The sequence below is a fragment of the Gallus gallus genome, chromosome Z, assembly GCF_016699485.2.
Source record: "Gallus gallus isolate bGalGal1 chromosome Z, bGalGal1.mat.broiler.GRCg7b, whole genome shotgun sequence".
NCBI lineage: Eukaryota > Metazoa > Chordata > Aves > Galliformes > Phasianidae > Gallus > Gallus gallus.
The window spans coordinates 23,253,370-23,272,619 of record NC_052572.1 but is presented as its reverse complement, the minus strand read 5'-3'; the positions used below and the strand labels follow the sequence as shown (position 1 = coordinate 23,272,619).

The 19,250-nt window shown below is 36.9% G+C and overlaps 2 protein-coding genes and 1 pseudogene across 6 annotated transcripts in view; 1 reads left to right on the top strand and 2 right to left on the bottom strand.

Moving 5' to 3' along the window:
- The window catches only part of SCAMP1 (secretory carrier membrane protein 1), a 38,923-nt gene extending 26,265 nt beyond the window's left edge, over nt 1-12,658 (top strand). For 2 of the 3 annotated variants that reach the window (XM_040655483.2, XM_046905292.1), the window contains 4 exons: nt 2,384-2,543; nt 4,391-4,492; nt 8,226-8,343; nt 9,623-12,658. In XM_040655483.2, coding sequence (XP_040511417.1) covers nt 2,384-2,543; nt 4,391-4,492; nt 8,226-8,343; nt 9,623-9,787 — 545 coding nt within the window. In that variant the 3' untranslated portion in view covers nt 9,788-12,658. The remainder of the gene's footprint in view (nt 1-2,383; nt 2,544-4,390; nt 4,493-8,225; nt 8,344-9,622) is intronic. The other variant, NM_001277993.2, reaches the window with a different exon arrangement.
- An 892-nt stretch (nt 12,659-13,550) lies between these two features.
- On the bottom strand, nt 13,551-17,767 carry LOC100858739 (annotated as a pseudogene). The gene has a single exon (XR_140347.4). The product of XR_140347.4 is annotated as an uncharacterized LOC100858739 (transcript).
- The window catches only part of LHFPL2 (lipoma HMGIC fusion partner-like 2), a 125,863-nt gene continuing 120,163 nt past the window's right edge, over nt 13,551-19,250 (bottom strand). For both annotated transcript variants that reach the window (XM_040656322.2, XM_025145101.3), the window contains one exon: nt 13,551-18,075. In XM_040656322.2, coding sequence (XP_040512256.1) covers nt 17,819-18,075 — 257 coding nt within the window. In that variant the 3' untranslated portion in view covers nt 13,551-17,818. The remainder of the gene's footprint in view (nt 18,076-19,250) is intronic.

Here is a 19,250-nt window from a genome sequence, read left to right as displayed (position 1 = left end):
TTCTGCTGTCTGAGGATACAGTCAGTAGTGTGTATTCATCTCTGTGAATGTTTGTTTTGGCATTTCCTGATACCTCCAAGTGTCGGCACTTCATAAGCTCCTTCTAAACCTGCTCTAGTGTTGCTGTCTTTATCATTAGATGATGTTTCCAAATATATAATTCTCCAGTGCTGTCACTGATCTTACTTGTACCATCTACTGCTGGTAAAAGACATGTTTATCCCCTTTAGTTTTTTTCTTCCAAGTGAACTAGCATAGTTCACTCAACGATTCTTTGTAGGTCATGTTTTCTAGAGTTCTGATTGTTTTGTTGGTGTCTTACAGATTTGCTATTTGGTCCACTTCACATTATTATGGCATTTTTATTATGTAGCATCTAGAATTGGTCATTGTGGACTGGATCCAGTATTTTAGCTGAAGTCTTAATGTACTGTGTGTAGAAGAAAAAAACTTCGTATTTATGATAGTATATACTCATACTCCTGCACACTATTAACAATTCTTGCTTTTTTTTTTTTTTTTTTTTGCAACAGCTTGCTGTTGTCCACTCACGTTTTGGTGGTGGTGTGTGGTGACTGTTCTAGTCATAAGCCCATTCAGGAGGAGCAACCATGAGTTGCGTTGGTTGGCCAGTGGACTGTGTATTGACAGACATTCTTTTCTTTCTAAACTTCTGTTTGGGTGAATTTTTGAGGTGAAAATTATCTTGTGCTGATCAAAGCCTGTTTTATTCCTGTGGCAAATATTTGACATTTTTAAGGTGTATGTGCAGATGTCCCCCACTCCTTTCCAGAAAGAACAGAACAGACAAGGAATAAAAGTCTAAGCTAAATTTTAAGATAACTTGTGGCTTCAAAATTCTCTGCAGACATCCCATTCCAGTCAAGTCATTCTGTTAAGGGGTAACAGCCCAGCTGATTCCCCAGGGAAAAGCATATTCTTTTGCCATGTATCACAATGAGGACTTTATTGCACAGTCATTGGATGAGTGTGTAGTTCTGCCAAAAACTAAAGTAGTTTCAACCCTCACAGTTATCTTTGAAGAGGTAGAATATTTTTAGAACTGTTACATGGAACTTGGAAACACCTGCCTACTCCTATAGTGTTTGTGTGAAGGCATTAGCTCTCAGAACAAATACATCTAGTAACAAATGCTTCCAGTAATCCAGGAGATCTTCCTGTGTTCCAGTATTGTCTTTTTCTTTTTTTCTAGAGTACCCTCTCATAGCTTTTCTCATATTTATGAAAGTATAGTAAGAGTTTGCATTTGTATCGTTTGTATCAAATTTTATATTGTGTCAAATTTGGAAGGGAGTTTCTTGGAACAGTGCTAAGATACATAAACAAATTAAATGAATTAAGTGCCCTTTATTTAGAAGTATGATGTTTTCTGGTTTTGGTGACTCTGAAAGAAGGATTTTTCTGAGGAAAATGTTTTGAGTTCCTTTAATTTTGGTGCAGTGATGTAGGCATTTTGATTATCTACTTTTCTTTTCCCAGTAAGTTGATTTAAGGCTTGCTTGAAGTACTGTCTGAGAGGGAATGAAGCAAAAAGCTTTGAAGACTTTTTTCAGAACCTTTACAAACAAAATTAGATATTATGAGAATATTTTCATAATGTAATGTTTCTTACTACTGCTGTGTTTTTTGTTCCAGGAGTAAAGTATTTTTGAAATAACTGCCAGAATGCCAATGCATTTCCTTTAGTTGAAATTTTAACCTATAACATGATTTTGTTTTATGTATAAATGTATTTTCAAAGTAGGGTATTTTGCTGTACGACATGTAGGACAGATAGTTTTTGGTAAAAATGTATTTGATGTATTTTATATTCAGATTATATGTTGAAAGTTCCTTTCAAATTAGAACATGTCTAATGCTAATTTTTAATATATTTTGAATCACAGTGTTGTCTTTAAAAAAATATATAGTGAAACAGTGGAAATGTGTTGTAATATTAAGGCTAATACTCTGCATTTATTTACTTGCCTGATTGTAAAATAAAGTAAATAGCCTATTAAAGTGAATATGTGCGTATTCAATAGCTATAGTAGAGGAATCATCCATTACTGCAACTGTAGAAACCTTTTTTCATCCTTTTAGTTATAGGTGCGTTATCTTCACTGTATACCTGATAATACCGGATTTTTTTTTTTGTTCAATGCCTTCACTTGGAAATATTGGCTTTACCTGAAAGTTACAAAACTATAAAAATCAGTTTGATTATTGCAGAGAGGATATTGTTTTATTTCCAGCATGTTTAGTTTTTTGGGTATTTTAATTTTTATTTTTTTATTATTTTAATTTTTAATCCTTTAGCAGTTAATCTTTTCTTATATAACCATAATTTAATTAAGACTTTTTTTTATTTGTGCTTCTACAGTCCATACAGTGACACTGTTTCTTAATATCTTTGGATGTTTGGCCTGGTTTTATGTTGATGCTACACGAGGTGTTGATTTTGGATTGAGTATCCTCTGGTTCTTGCTTTTTACACCTTGTTCTTTTGTCTGCTGGTACAGACCACTTTATGGAGCCTTCAGGTAAAAACTTCATCTTGACTTGTAATACATTTCTTAAATATCCTACTTGTTGAAATGCATTAACCTGCTAGAATTTTTGTAATTAGGATGATCCATTAATCTGGTTTCATTAGAAACAAGTAGTATGTTTGCCATTAATTTAACTTCTGTATTTGAAGTATAAACAGCAGTAGTTATGAATATCATGAAACATCCTTTGAAATATTTACTGTTTCTACTTTTGACATAGTAATAACTTATTTCTATTGGGCTGGTAACAATTTTAAGAAAATTCTCATTATATTTCTATCCCTTTGCACCTGAGTATATTTACAGGTAAAGGTTCTTAAATTTTTGGTTTCCTAAGTGAAATTAATGAAACTTGCACTTCTTGTTTTATTGTCTAGTGGCCTGAAATGCCTGAAGTTGCTGTAGACAGAGATTCTTAAGCCTGAGTAAAGCTAGTATTTAATAGTCACGTTTGTGTACTTTTTCCCCAGCTTTAACCCATCTGTATTTGGTATGCTTCACAGTCTTGAAATCTGTCAGTGTTGAAAAACAAAATGGTTGCAAAACTGAACCTTGTTCCAATCAGCATGAGAAAATTTAAAATTTCTGTACTCTTAGAATATTTTTAATTGATTTTTACATTGAACTGGATCAGAATATTGTCAGATTAAATACACTTAATTTTTTTAGAGAAAAATTGCAGAAATTGCAGTCTAGCGTAATCTTTGGGCTACAAGTTTCTGTTACATGTTTCTTTTTGATAACCAAGGAGATGGTGTTGTATCCACGTATCTTTGAAGATTTGTGTAGCTTAAACTACATTTTCTCCTGTCAGCTTGTTTTTCACTAACAAACAGTAATGCCAGAATGCACGATGTAAATAACAGCTGGTTGGGTTTTTTTTGTTGTTTTTATAGAAACTAGTCTTCTTGCGAGCATTAGAGAAGTGGTAGGTTTTACTGGTTATAAATCTGACATAATGTTGAATTATAAATAATCGTTACTCCTAATTTGCTGGAGGAGTTCAGTGTCACATTCTCCTTTAGGGTTTTAGATCTAGTAAATCTATAGCATTTCTTAGTTTCAACTTTCGTTTTGTGCTGAATAACTAAAGACAGTACTTACTGAACTGAAAGGATTGAATCAATAATAATGAAAAAAATTCCCTCCTCAAGAAGTATTACTACTAGCAAAACCTGATTCCATATTCTTAATTGGTATCTTAACTAAGTGACTTTTACTTTATTTGTAACTTTGGGATCAAGTATATTGATTAGTCACTAGTTTTGTGGTCTTCATTGAGGTTTTACCTGTTCATTTGTATTTGGATTTTTTTGGACAGGCTGTTGACACTTCAGTCCTTGTCAAGCTGGCATTTTAGTAATTTAAACAGATAGCATATTTTGTATGTTTTGCTTTTAAACAACAGATGCTTTGGTACTGTGATCTGCATTATGTTTCCATAATTAAAAATTAGATTTTATTTTCTTTTCAAGTAAAAGATTTTTGTGCAATACTGCCAGTACTGTAAATTTCAGACTTCTGTTCTACATTCACTGTGGCAGAACTTCTCTGTTTAGTCTAAGAGGCCCTGCTTTGTGCTGAACAAAACACAAAGGAGTAGCACCTTGCTGTTATTTTCACCTCTTGAAGAGATGCAAGAGGCAAAGATACTGTATTAGAGAGGAGAATACTTGTAAATAAACACAAATCACAGAATTACCAATACTTGAAGTCATCATCAATAATTCAAAACACTTTTCATCTACTAAATGTGGATTTTTTTTTCATAGTATAGTGGTTTGTCAAAACTCATTTATTTCCTGGCTGCATTACATTCTTTTTTCCCCCTCTTTCAGGAGTGACAGTTCATTCAGGTTCTTTGTGTTCTTCTTTGTGTATATCTGTCAGTTTGCTGTACATGTACTTCAAGCTGCAGGATTTCAAAGATGGGGAAACTGGTGAGTATTCTGTTTTCTGAGTCTGACAAACATATTTGATATAGCACCTGCAATGTAGTCTGTTTAAAAAAAAAAAAAAAACAAAACCCACATATATGTATATGTTGTTTCCACTTGAATTGTTGCATTTGGCACTCAGAAAAGCGTAAGTAAAAGATATCCCAGCAGTGTGAAGTACTTCTGTTTCTAGGCTGCTCAAAGTTTTGCAGTTTAATGTACACAAATCTGAAGTACTTTTATACTTTCTCTATATTGTAGTGGTGTGTGGAGGTGTTACATGCTTAGAATAAGGAAAGAGAACGTAAAGAAAATTAGGGTAATTTAGAAATAATAGTATGCTGTTTGTATTTTTTTTATTGTTAGTTATTTGTTGTTATTTTATATGTTTAGCACTTGAATTTACAGCCAAAACTTGACGAATGAGTCAATGTGGTGTTTGAGTGCATATAGTGGCCTATGCCCAGAGAGGTTGTGGAGTCTCCTTCTCTGGAGATACTCAAGATTTACCTGGACACCTACCTGTGCAACTTACTGTAGAGTACCTCCTTTAGCAGAGGGTTTGGACTCTTGAGGTCCCTTCCAACCCCTGCAGTTCTTTGTGATTCAGTGTGATTTTTGATATTCTTCAAAAAACTCAAATGTCTAAGACAACTGCATATTCTGTAGTAGTTCATTTTTCTTTTTGTTGCATGTTAATGCAAGGGCTGCTGTGAAATTACTGTCTCCTATTTTATTATCTTGGCCCACATCAGAGGCAGATGTTGGTAGTATGGCAGTAGAGGTTGAAACTTCCCACCAGTATTCTGTTAGATTGTTCATGGCTGGTGAAAGTGCATGGCTAATGATGGTGACTATGTTGAAAAATAGTGCTTTGTAGCTAAGAATTCAACCTGTCAAATAGTGTTGTACTCTTCGTATCTGTTGTAGTTTCCATGGAAATGAGTAGGACCTATTAGTTTTGGAACCACCTATGCATATAAGTTTTAATTTCAAAGTCCATTGAATCGTAGAATCATCAAGGTTGGAAAAGAATTCCAAGGTCATCCAGACCAACCATCCACCTACCATCAATATTTCTCTACTAAACCATAACACAACATCTAAACTTTTCTTGAACACCTCCCGGGACAGTGACTCACCTGCTTCTCTGGGCAGCCCATTCCAGCTCCTGACCACCCTTTTGGAGAAGTTTTTCCTAACATCCAACCATTCCCCCTCTAGTCCTATGGCTAGTTATATGGGAGAGGAGGCCAACCCCTACCTCGTCACAGTCTCCTTTCAGGTAGTTATAGAAAGCTATGATGTGTCCCCCAGGCCTCCTCTTCTTCAGACTAAATAATCCACATTCCCACAGCCACTCCTTGTAAGACTTGTGTTCCAGGTCCCGCACCAGCTTTGTTGCCCTCTCCTGACACACTCCAGAATATCCATTTCTTTTTTGTAGTGAGGGGCCCAAAACTGATCACAGCATTCAAGGTGTGGCCTCACCAGTGCTGAGTACAGAGGGATGATCACTTCCTTGCTCCTGCTGGCAACACCATTTCTGATACAAGCCTGATTGGCCTTCTTGGCCACCTGGGCACACTGCTGGGTCATGTTCAGCTGAGAATCAACGAACACCCACAGGTCCGTTTCCTCTCCACAGTCTTCCAGCCTCTCTGCCCCAAGCCTATAGCATTGCCTGTGGTTGTTGTGGCTAAAGTGTAGGGCTTGGCACTTGTTGAACTTTCTCATTGGCCTCAGCCCTGAGATCCAGACTGTCCAGATCCCTTTTCAGTGCCTTCCTACCCCCAAGCAGATCGATACTTTCTCCTAGCTTGATGTCATGTGTAAACTTACCGAGGGTGCACTCAATGCCCTCATCCACGTTATCAATAAAGATATTAAACAGGAGAGGCCCCAGTACCAACCCCAGGGGAGCACCGCTTGTGACTTGTCACCAGCTGGATTTAATACCATTCACCACCACTCTCTGGGCCCAGATCTCCAGCCAGCTTTTTACCCAGCAAAGAATGTACCTGTCCAAGCCATGGGCTGCCAGTTTCTCCCAGAGAATACTGTAGGAGGCAGTGTCAAAGGCTTTGCTGAAGTCTGTGTAGACTATGTCAACAGCCTTTTCCTCACTTTTCCTCATTCATCAGATGGGTCGCTCAATCACAGAAAGATCAGGTTGGTCAGGCAGGACCTGCCTTTCATGAACCCATGGTGGCTGGGCCTGATGCCTGGTTTTCCTGCACGTGCCCTGTGATCTCACCCAAGATGATCTGTTCCATAACCTTCTCTGGCACTGAGGTCAGGCTGACAGGCCTGTGGTTCCCCACATCCTCCTTATGACCCTTCTGGTAGATGGGCATCACATTGGCAAGCTTCCAGTCCTCTCTGGTTGACCAGGAACATTGATAGATGTTGGAAAGCAGCTTGGCAATCACTTCTGCCAGATCCCTCAGCACCCTCGGGTGGATCCCATCTGACCCCATCAACTTCTGATAGTCCAGGTGGAGTGGTGGGTCTCTAACTTTTGTCATCTGAATCACGAGGAGCTCATAGTACTTAAATTTTATGTTTAAAAGTTACTGGGAATTGTAGTTACTATTCCTGGAAAAAATCCTCAGCAAAACAGAGCTAACTAAAAGTGTGATTATAGTAGCCACTTGATACCATGGAATGCTATGACTGGCAGTACAATATCTGGGTAATGATATTTTTCTATATCATTGATATTTTGCAACTAATCTGCAAGCATTTGTACATCAGCCAGAACAATATTGCTTTAGAACTGGAGTATAATGAAAAGTTCAGTTTCATTATTTTTTGCTCTCAAATTTGTGTTCCTTTTTCATAGGTGACGTGAGAAAAAAAAAATTATTTTGTAGGGACCACTTTTCCTAGTGTGTGGAATGTGCTTCTAAGGATATTTGTGGAATGGATATAGAAAGTAGCCAGATCAGAAGATGCTGTTTACAGTTCACATTTTGGGGATTTGTGGTAGAGTCCAATTGGGCATAGAGAATCAGAGAAGTATGAAACAGGTAGAGGAGAATTTTAATGTTTTGAAGATTTACAGAATTTATTTGCTCCTTTAATTGGAAGAATCTTTTCCATGTTGATGTTCTGTTTTTCTTAAGGAAGCATGAATTTTTTTTTTTTTTCCAGCTTAAAGGTTTGGTATTGTTCTTCACTGTTGATGTGTCACTTTAGAAAACAATAATGATGTTTAAAGTAGAGAATGAGTAGTTAATCTGACTTCTCTATTAGTTGATCTATTAGTTAAACCTTTCTACTTTAATAAATTATCATATTGACACCAACTGAGAAATCTTCTCTCTGTGGATATAGCTTAATAAATCCTCCCACATACAAGATGTATATATGGCATATTTTTGTGTTATTTTTAAAGAAGTTTAAAGTGTTTTTAATGGACATTTTCCCTTTCACAAAGTCTTAATAGTTCTAAATGAGTCTGAAATTATACTATGACCAAAGGTAACCAGAATTGATACGTTGCTCTCAAATTCCTTGAATTTCTTTATGACTTGTACTAAAGTTTTCCTGATGAAGTAGAAATGAAGCTGTAAAAACTGGCTACAATACAGGAATGTTCTCATTGGTAATTTTCCTGAATTTCCTTTAAAAAATATTTGGAGTTGACTAGAACCAGGAGTTTATGTAGCTTCCCTCTGATGTGGATGAATGGTTCTGCTCAAGTAAATGTTTGGTGTTTTTCTTCCTTCAGTGGATGGATTTCATCTCTTACTGGTCTTAATAAGAGTATTCCTGTTGGCATTATGATGATCATCATAGCTGCACTTTTCACAGCATCTGCTGTTATCTCATTAGTTATGTTTAAAAAGGTAAGCTGTTTATTCCATTTTTCTGCTTTCTATGTTTGGCTTGGAATTTGTTTCCCTGCTTAAGAGTGGTGTGCTGTCACAGAGTAGGGGGGGATTACGTGATATTCTTGGGAGGCCTGCTGTACATAATAACAACTGTGCTTCTGTAGTACTTACTACCTTACTCCTATGTTTAATGATTTTCACATACCCAAACTCTTCTGTCCCTCATACATTAAGTCAGAAATTTTAAGCATAGTCTGGGGATGTCAACCTCTCTTTATTTCTTTTCTCCATAAATACTCAGATACAGGAGAAATAAAATGTAGAACAGGTTTTTTTTGTTTGGTTTTTTTTGTCTTTCTGCCACGTGCATCTGGATTCTTTTAGAAAGCCTGCGTGCTCAGCATGCTCAGATATGACCTGGTATATCTTCACAGATGAGAAAGTCTAATTTCTAACAAAGGAAAAAGTTATAACATCAATTTGTCTGCTATGTGTAGATGGAAATGTCTTTATAATACTGTTTGACAACTTTATCAACTATTAAAGATCTTGATTGAAAATGAATCTAAAATTGAGATCTAATTTTAATTCTCAGGTAATTGGAAGTTACTCAGGATTTGATTTTTGTTGTACTGTAAATCCTAAGCTGAATTGTTCAAAGAGTTTATAAGCCATATGGTTATCATCTCTGCTTATTATGCAGAGCTGTTGGGCATCATGCTAGCAGATGCGTATCTACGTTACAAAACATATTTTGAACTATACTCAGTAATAGCTTAGCTTAATAGATTCTTGTAGGCATGTAAATTAGAGAATTTTTTTCTAAACATTGATGTAGAAAAAAGCTATTCAGATTGTTATCGCCGCAGTGGCACTACTTCCGGCTTTGTTTTCTGCTCTTTCTTTTAACATGAACATTCACTTTCAATGAGTATGCCAATTTGTAGACAAATTGAGACATAAGCTGCTTTTGCAAGCCATGTCCCTGAGTAATACTAGGAGTACAGCCTGTTTTGCATACTTAAATACATTGTTTTAGAAAGTAAGTATTATACAAGTTAAAAACCTTTTGAGAGACTCCTGTGAAAGTTTAAGTAACAGAAATCTGTGTAATCAAACTGTGTACAGCAGGGCAATCAAAATTTGTAGGACCTTGTGCAGTAGTAGTCTGACTCATTTCCAGATCCTTCTAAACATATAGTTGAGATTTCTCTGCTACACAGCTCTGCTTTGCTATTACTCTACAAAGAAATGGAAAGTTCTTCACTTTTTCACTGCTTTCACACATTCCTAGGTTCACGGTCTCTACCGCACAACTGGTGCTAGTTTTGAGAAAGCACAGCAAGAGTTTGCAACAGGAGTGATGTCCAACAAAACTGTACAAACTGCTGCAGCCAACGCCGCATCGACAGCAGCAACCAGTGCAGCTCAGAATGCATTCAAGGGTAACCGAATGTAGAGGAAATAAAAGAAGTTGTTACGGTTCTCTTTGATTGTGCTTTATTTTCAGGTCATTTATTCTGTTTCCTAAAAACCTAGAATAAAATTAACACAGCATGTTTGTCTTTTTACAGCTGTGCATGGGTAAAATGGGAAATGTTTGTTTTGATCTATTATAAATTTATTTATTTTGAAAGTAAGTTCTTTGCCCTTCCTTTAAATGTTGCTATCTATAATGTAAAGCCCTCTGTATTTTTGGGAGATAAATAATTTCAACAATTGGCCTCATATTAAATAATGGTATTTCATGATCAAATAAATATATTAGGAATTCAATAAATTCTTCAAAATTTTTTAGGGTAAGTCTTTTGATATAAACCTGTAAGTTTGCATGAATGCTGTTGAGTTATCTGATCATATTTAAATAGTGTTTTGGTCAAGAATTTACTTGCACCACTTTATAGCATTTGTTTGTATCTATTTTCATGAAGTATTCTCTTCCTGTGAGAAATGACAATGATGCATAAACATTCTCTGTAACAGAATGTGTAATGCAGTGTACAAGTTAAGGAAGTTAGCTGATGGTTACAATCATAGACATAAATGGTTATATACTATGTTTTTTATTTCTGTATTTCTTTCTTGAGGTAATGATTTTGCTGGAAAAGAACAGAATATTGATGTGTAGTACACTAGTTTCTCGTCTAGCTCTCCTTTTTGACATGCAGTGGTATTTATGTTTTGGGGATCCTTAGATTTTTTTTCTTAGTGTAGGTTTGTGTTTAACGGTGGTACTGAATCTCTAGCCCTGTCAGTCACTCTGTTTACTGCTTGTCCAAAAATATAAATACACAGTATTTAATTTTCTTACAATAATACTGTTTAAGATCAATCTTTTTAAGCAATGGCATTTAACAGATACTTGAATTCATTTTAACATAACTCAGCCATCTTTGTGATTTAAGCTGGAAGCAAAAGCTTCCTATTTTGAACTACAAAAGTGAAAACTATTCATCTTTCACAAAGTTAAGTCATGAGCTGAAGGCCTAGAAGGTTGAACAGGTGCTGTGGAACTGAACAGTCAGTAATGGGATGTACCACCATAATGTTCTAAAGTTTAATCAGGTCTTATAATAAAGTGATGGATTTATCCTTTGAAGGTTACTTAGAGTTCCTTGATTTGGCTCATGAACATAATATTTGGGCTATTTTTTTTTAAGTTTTGTTTTAGAAAATGAAAGCAGGACATCATCCCATGACCTGTAGTGTAATTTTATTGTAGCTGAAATTTTTTCAGCTCCTAATGTGAATCACTTTTAGCAAGATTGAGCCAGAGGTTTCTGAGGCCCCTCCATGCTGACAGATTAAGTCTTTTTCATTACAGTGTGTTTATAATAACATAAAGGTTTTATTTTTTAATGTTATTAACTTAATTCCTTGATGAGTATTACCGTTAGCTGTAGTAATTAGTCTCCTTTCCTTTATTTTAACTTCTTTAAATCCAACTGGAATTTGGATAAATGTAGCAGTTTCACCTACGCAGAAGTTAAATAATAATAATATACTATCACCTAAATATTCTTTGCATCACAAAGCAATTTTAATGTTCTATCTGTTAGGGGCTCTAAAATTTTACAGTAGTGAATAGGTTAGCATTGAACTTAAATTTGTGTGGGATGTTAATAAAGGCTTTCCAGACAAGTCTTTATTTTCTGCTGGGATCGGGCACTACAATTCTAGCAGCTGTACATCAAAATTGTTCTTTTCAAAATCTTTTAAATTTGACTTGGCAGTTCTGTTCAGGAGCTGTACTATGGATTATTTTGAATCTAAATTTAAGTAGCTCTCTTGGATCTCTCTTGGATTTGAATTCAAGGGACATAATCCTTGCTTTAAGCTGAAGAATGCATAACATACATTACCTGAATATACTGAGGAAAAGAGGTATAAAACCTGAATTTGGCAGGCATATTTTGCTAAATGTTTAAATGTTCATTGAAAATGTCCAGTGTGTATTGGGCGCTGATTTGTAACATCCTGGGCTGAATATACAGATCCAGGCCTCGTGAGCGAAATCCAAGATGCAGTTACACGTGAGCTTTTAAACCAGAAGTCTGATGCTTTGCAGCCAAAAAGGAAGGAAGAAGTTAGAGTTTACCTTTGGCAAAAGAAGGCTGATGTTGGTTAAAATACTTCTACCCAGATAAAATGAGATTTTAGCCTCTTTTAATTACCAGAGTATGGCACCCACTTGTCATTTTGTAGTATTGTGACAAATTGAGTACAGAGTATGAAGTTTAAACACTGGAATGTCAGTAGTCATTGATACGTAATATAGGAGTATTTATCATGGGGATGTTTGTATATTTTGTAAATTACTAACAATGCTCTGTCATCCTGGTGAATGTCATGATTCTCTACAAATACACTCCTTCTGTCCCTCTGTTGCATGTCTGAGTTGTTCAGAAGTTTTGTATATTTATTGTATTAACACAGTGTCACAGAATAAAAAAAAACAAACCTTTTTTTCCGGGATTTTTGCTCTGTATAGTTTTGAACAAAGTAGTTTTTTCTTTCAGAATTCAGGATGACATACAAGGCGGCTGATCTATGTAAAAAATCTCACTTGCTTTTTGTAATTCTGTATATAAATGCTTTAATTATGCTGAAATGGGAAAGTTGTCCTCTACTGAAATAATACATTAGGATAATGAGAATAGGCAACTCAAGTATTATAAGAAACATTCTCAAATACTTGCAGCCTGCTTCCTTGTGCTATATAGTTAGAGGGTTAAAATCTAAACATGTTCTGTCATTACTGAATGAAATTCTGTGGCTGTCCAGGGAATCCTGAAACATTATTGAAAGTAAAGTGAAGTTGCTGAAAACAGCATTGGTTTGGTACTGTTTGTTTCCTAATTTCAATTGAGTTGACACGTGTCACTGCTGTGTCTTGGTCTTTTATTCATTAGGCACTACCAGTCGTTTTTTTTTCCTGCTATGTCACCTGTAACACCAACTCTTTTGTGCTGAATGTATTTCTGGGTTTTATTTGAACGGGAAAACAAAAAATGAGTTTATCTATACCACTGTGGTATCAATACAGAGAACAGTGCTCAGAAATGCAGTCAGGATTATTCTGAAAGAGGATAGCAGATGTGAGACTTTGAAGATGCTGGTGCACATGTGCATCATTAAGTAGTGAAGGTGTTCATCAGCTTGACCTGTGTCTTCGTAGCTTATTGATCTCGGGTGGCAGTGGCAGCATTAGAGGATCAGGTTTTGAACTTAGGTATACACACCTTACATAAGGGACTGTGTGTATGCACACGCTTGTTTTGGAATCCACAGAGATGTTTAAAGTAGTGATGCATTGAGTGGCACCTGTCCCTGGATTTGTTTGGGCTTTAGATTTCCAAAAGTCAAGGAAAATGGTTTGGATCTTTCACCATGAGCTACTTTAGAAAAGTGTCAGAAGCTTAATTAATTAATGCAAATAGACCTCAGCAGTTATCAGAGAAAGCAGACTCACTGACTTCTCTTTGAACTACTAAAAGCCTTGCTTCTCGTTCTGCTATAAATTTGCTTAGAGAGCAACATACAACTCGTCATTGTTTTTCAAGTTGCAGGTGAAAAATATACATATTAAAGCAAGTGTAATTTAAGAGTCTGTGACTGAGCAGATTTTGTTCTAAACTTTGTCTGTACCCCTCCCGCTACCCACTTTTTCATGAGGAAGGAGCTGTAGTGCTTTAGTTGCAAAATAAAAATCATGTCAGACGTGTTTTTAATTAGAGAGTCTCTTTAATGCAACTGTACTGTATAATGCATAGGTACAATTTCAAATCACATACTTTTTGATCAGTAATTGTTAGTCAGAAAACTAAAACGCTAACAAAATCACTGGGCTGGGTTCTTAAATGCTATTAAAGCTACAGTTAAAGAAAACTTGCTCTGGCTAAACATACCTAATATGTTTGAATTAAGATAGTCATACTCCTGTTACATTTCAAAAACTCACATTTTAATTGAAATTTAGATTCAGAAGAGTAACACATTAGGTACATAATTCGTGCTAATAAGTGTACATAGTGGTGACTCAAGAACAGATAAACAGTACCACAAATAAACCATGGCTCAGTCTAATCTAGCTGGGCTGCCACAGCTTGTCCTTCTGCAGAGCATGGCGATGGCGTGCATGTTGCTGCCAGGCACTGCTTTTGCTGGGCTCTGTCCTTTCCCTCTTATAGGCAGCAGTTCCCATGGCTTTCCAGGAACACAAGTGAGATACTCTTACGTGGGATAACAATTCAAAACTGAAATGATTGGGCTAAAAAATCTCAGAATCCAAAGAATTTGGAGTAAAAATGGATATAAAGGTGATATAGACAAACAAGGAAGAGCTCAGTAGCAATTTTTTTTTTTTTTTTTTTTTGCAACGCCATGTTATAAATAAAGCACACTGAGAAACCTTGCTGAACCTTTTCAGCTTTCAGATTGTACGCTGCTAGAAATAGATACAGCTTCACATCTCAACTGTCTGTGTTACGTAGATTAAATCACCCTAGGAGAGATTTTTTGTTACATCTTTAAGCTACTGTTAATGTTGTATTCATCTTCAAAATCCATAACTGTTACATTATTCTATGCTTAGTTTGTCCACATCACCAACACACCAATTCTTCCCTGGGAAGTCCCTTTTCAAATATCCTGTTTAATAGCAAAAACTACCAAAAAAAGAAAAAAGAAAAAAAAACCCACCAAAAGACATTCCTGTTATTGCACATCTCACACAAATTTGTGTATATATATATATATTTAAATATGCTACAATTAAAAAAAGTCTATGGCACTTTACAGAATATAAGTTTACAAAGTTGATCAAACCACAGATGCTTGAAGAGTTCTTCAATACCACAAAAACAAAGTTAAACTGAACTAATTGGCACACAGGTTTTAAAGAATCCACAGCAAAGTCTTCTAGATCCTATGCAGTGCATGTACATCAAGAAGCGGTTACGCTCTGCAGCCCCCCTCATGAAATTAATTAGTCTTAAGCTGATTTATTTTGTTTTTGTGGGTTTTTTTTTTTCCAAACCATCTTTGAAAGCTGCTGCTGAGGTGACAGGAACAGCTCTAAGCAGCTGTCAGATTTAATAAGAGCACCCTACATCTGAAAACTTCATCCAGAAGAAGGAGCGGCAATATAGAACACCTTATCACTTGCTAGAAAAACAGCACCCTGAGAAAGGAAATCCTAATTGAGTTTTTTCTGTATTTCTTCCCAGCCTGTCTTCCATCTATCTGTGTGCTATGTGATGAACGTGGATATTCTTGCAAGTTAGCTGATTATGCCGTTGCAGAGCAGGTTGATAGCGTACCGGCAACAAGCAGAAAAGCTGGCTCTTCTTGGTTACAAATGAAAACAAAAGCAAAACATGCCACTGAAAACACTTCCTTAGTATTTAAAAACAAAAACAAAAACAAAAAAAAAACCCAATATTAAAAATCTTAAGATGCTTTAGATCATGGCAGACATTGGCTATCAGTGTATACTGGGGTTGTTCACTGCTTACTTCTAAACCTAAGCAGCATATGCCCTCCCTTTTGTAAATACTGACCGTGGCTCCGGCTAATCAGGTGCTCAAGTCAAAGCTGCATTTACTTCAGTAACGTAGTTACAGAGACTTCTGGCAGTGGCAACACTCACACTGGATTGCTACCCGCTTAAGAAAAGCCAAAACTCCAAATCTGACTGATAAGACTCTGAATTAATTAAATATTTTAAAATTAATTTTTAGCCAACTTATAGGTTACTCTTATTCTTACCAGCCCTTCTTTTCCAATTATGCTGTTGACAAAAGCACAGCTGGGCTAATGCCCCAGCCTCCTCTAGTATGCACTCCAGCAGAGGGCTCAAGAGGAGCACCAAAGGATGTTTTCTATCCCGTCGCAGCTGTGCTAAACAGGTAGCATGCGTGCCCTTCAGACTGTGTATGTGCGTGTGTCTAGGAAAAAGAGGAAACCAGGAGTGTGGTCAAGACATGTTGGCTGTGACTTTTTGTCCTCAAACACCACTTTGTTCCAAAAGCTCTGCATTTCAACAAGTTTTGCTATATGCAGACAATTGGCATAAGTGGTTCCAGACTGGTTTTTAAACTTAAATATTTTAAAGGAAAGTTAATTACCCGTTTTAAAATCTACGCTGCGGTGGAAGTGGGCTAAAGAAACAGGTGAATGCAAGAAGCGGCTAAATTAAAACAGTCCCTTTTTAATATTGGCAGAAGTTGATCCTGGTTTTTGAACAGTGGCTCAGCCATCAGCTACACCTCCATCCAGCATCTGGCCTCAACGTGTGCTGTGTGCTGATGGGCACTGTCAGGGAGCTGAGCCTGCTTGCTTCACAGGTGGGCTGGGCTGAGGCAGCACCTGTGGGGCACAGCAGGCAGTGAGGGGTGCTCCAGCACCAGTGCTCAGCCATACTCAGGGCTAGCCCTGGGCTGGTGCTAGTGGCTGCTTTTACGAGTCTTGTGAAGCACCCAGAGAGGAGCAGTGTATCGAAACTAGTCTTCTACCTGTACAGTAACAATTCCTAATACCTAAAAATAGCTAACGGCACACTTTGATAGACTGACCAGGCTCCAGTGATAGAGAGCAGTGTATGATGTGAAACATGCACCAAGAAATAGAAAGAGGAATTCACTGAAAGTTCACGAGAATTACTTCTCAGATGAATTCTTCCCAGTGCTTCTGTGCCATAGTTGCATCATTCCTTTTTTTTTTTTTAATACCTTTTGAATTTGTTTTTACAAGTAGTTCTAGTAAGTGATGGGACACCACAAGTAATGCAACCGACTGCTTTTGAGAAAGGAATGTCATTTGTGGCAAGGTCTGTTATTTCTGCTGATTTAGTTGGAAAAGGTTCCACGCTGCATGCGGTTCAAAAAATGGGAAAAGATCTTCCCAGCCATTGAGAATTTGGCATGATTTCCTGAAAAATCTAAATTTCTTAAGGACGTAGCTGGTTCTGGGACACGAAACGTACTGATCTGCAGAGTAGGAATGAAGTTTCACAGGCAGAAGGAAGAATAATACCACTGAAGTCCAGCATTTGATGTACATTTGTACAAGAGGCTAAAGCCCAGCTCCAGCTGTTGGCAGTCACAAAATAATGCCCAGCTGTGCTCTGGGGGAGTTACCATCTGCTTGGGATTTGGGGGATTTCAAATAAAGGCAGAGTTGCTGTTCCAACATACGGTAAAATGGTATTTCTAACAGCTGCATCGGAATCAAGTGAAAACCAGTGTTAACAACAGCATCTCTACCGAGTCAGTGAAAACAAAATAATCTGCTAGACAAGGGGCACACACCTTGTGTTGTTAAGTTTCAAGCAGGAGATGTGGTAGGGATTCAGCTTTAGCTGCTTAAAGATTTGTGTGAACTGCATCATGTCAGCTTTGATCTCTCCATCATATACTTACTGTCTGAGAAGGCACTGTACTTTAAGGAAGTTCAGTATGAAAAAGCACCTCAATTAAAAAAAACGGTACCAAACCAGGTGGTGGTGAAAGATTCACAGGTGAGGGGAGCCCTTGGAATCAAAGCCTAATTAAAATAGGCTTCTTGGTTGTGTAAAAAAAAAAAAAAAAAAAAAACATAATGTGCTGGCTTTTATTATTTTAAATCCAATTTTTTTTTTTTAAAGTGACCAAGGTGGGCAAGGCAATCCGATCAATCAGAATTTGTCATCTACGTAACAATATCCCCATTACATATATGATTCCTCACATCCCCAATCTGATTAATATACTCCACAGTGTCCTGATAATATAATGAAACTAAAAAATCCCCAAGTGTTTACATTCTCCTTTCGTGGGATCCTTTATCTGATCCTCATTGCCCAGCAAGGAAGAAAGACCATTTCAGTAGTTCAGGGCTGGAATGCATGGGGCTCAATCACACAAACTGTGGAAACTGGAAAGTGGATCTCCTCATCAAGTCAGCGGACAGCAAATTAATATCCAGGCACTGATATTTTTTCCCACTGGAATTAAAGGAGGCAGATAAGGTTTTTTCCTTCCTCTATTTCTTCTTGCACTTTGTCGCTGGATGTGGCGATTTCAGCTTGCGCCGAGAAGACTGCACAGATGAACGTCAGAATAGTGCCACCAATAGCCGTGTAGAAAGCCCAGCCCAAGGAGCAGTCTCCCAGTTTGTAAGCAGAAGCATAATGTCCACAATAGCTTATTGCTTTCTGGCATCCCCAACCTGCAGGGTAAAGTATCAAGCCTAAGATAAGGAAGAGGCCTAGAAATAAAAAAGAAAGAAAGAAAAGACAGAAGTTCAATTACTCGTAAGTTTAACAGTGAATGGAACACATTTAGTAACAATTAAAATAGCCACTGCTGACTCTAAGTGCCAGAACTGGGAACAGACAGCTCTGTCCCATCCATTCTTCATTTACTAGTTGTTCCTTAGTATATATCGTGTAGAGTTTTATCTCAACCTGGGGCTGTCCTACATTGTGAAAGGGTTATTTCATTTGACAACGACCTTGTTCTTAGTTTTATGCTCTGTATTCCTTCTGCACATCACTGCTACGTTTACAGAGCTTGACAAATGTTCGGACGTCTCATCTACTGTTTGTACTTAACACTTTTCAAATACTTATAATTGTCTGCATCCACTTAAAATTTGTATTTAGCTAGCCCTCATTCCACTTTATTTAGTCATTCATAAATTTTTTTTTTCCCTACATCTGTTTTCTTAACCTGGAAAGAACAATCTCATAGAGCTCTGCTTATCTGTCCACATTCGGATATAGAAGAAAAATCACACAGCACATTCAAGAAGCTTCTTTTGCAATGAGGAAGAATTATACAAAGCAGTTTTTGCTTAAAGACGACCCATTTATCCAGAAAGTGAACACAGCCCTCCACATCCTGTAAGTATCACTCGATTTATTTCTCCTGTCCTAAATAAAGCCCTTTGTTTAGCCTGGCACGCTGAAGAAGATGGCTGATAATAGTATTATTCTTGAAGCTGGCTGAAAGTTGTGCTTTTTATTTATGGCACCAGTTCATTCATAAATTTAATTTCAAAATTTCTACTCGGTTATCAAATAGAAAAGTCTTATTTTATTCTCTCTGCTACACATATTACCAAGAACACCTGTTAAGACTCGTTCCCATCTTCAGTTCAGTTAGAATAGCCCACTCTGCAGGGCGTTCGATTTCCTTACCAACTGTCTAATGTCTATAAATGCCAGGTATTTCACAAAAGATTGTCCTTCCTCCAGCATTTTCCTAATGGTAACACCACGGGTGTGAAGGAACTGCATGCCATAATTTAGGGCAGCAGAGTCCACTAGTGAATGATATCTCTTCTGTCTGAGGGGATTTAATCACCATTTACATTTAAGAAGCAATGACAAATTTTGTGCAGTGATTCCAGTCCAATTGGCCAAACTACATTAAGCATAA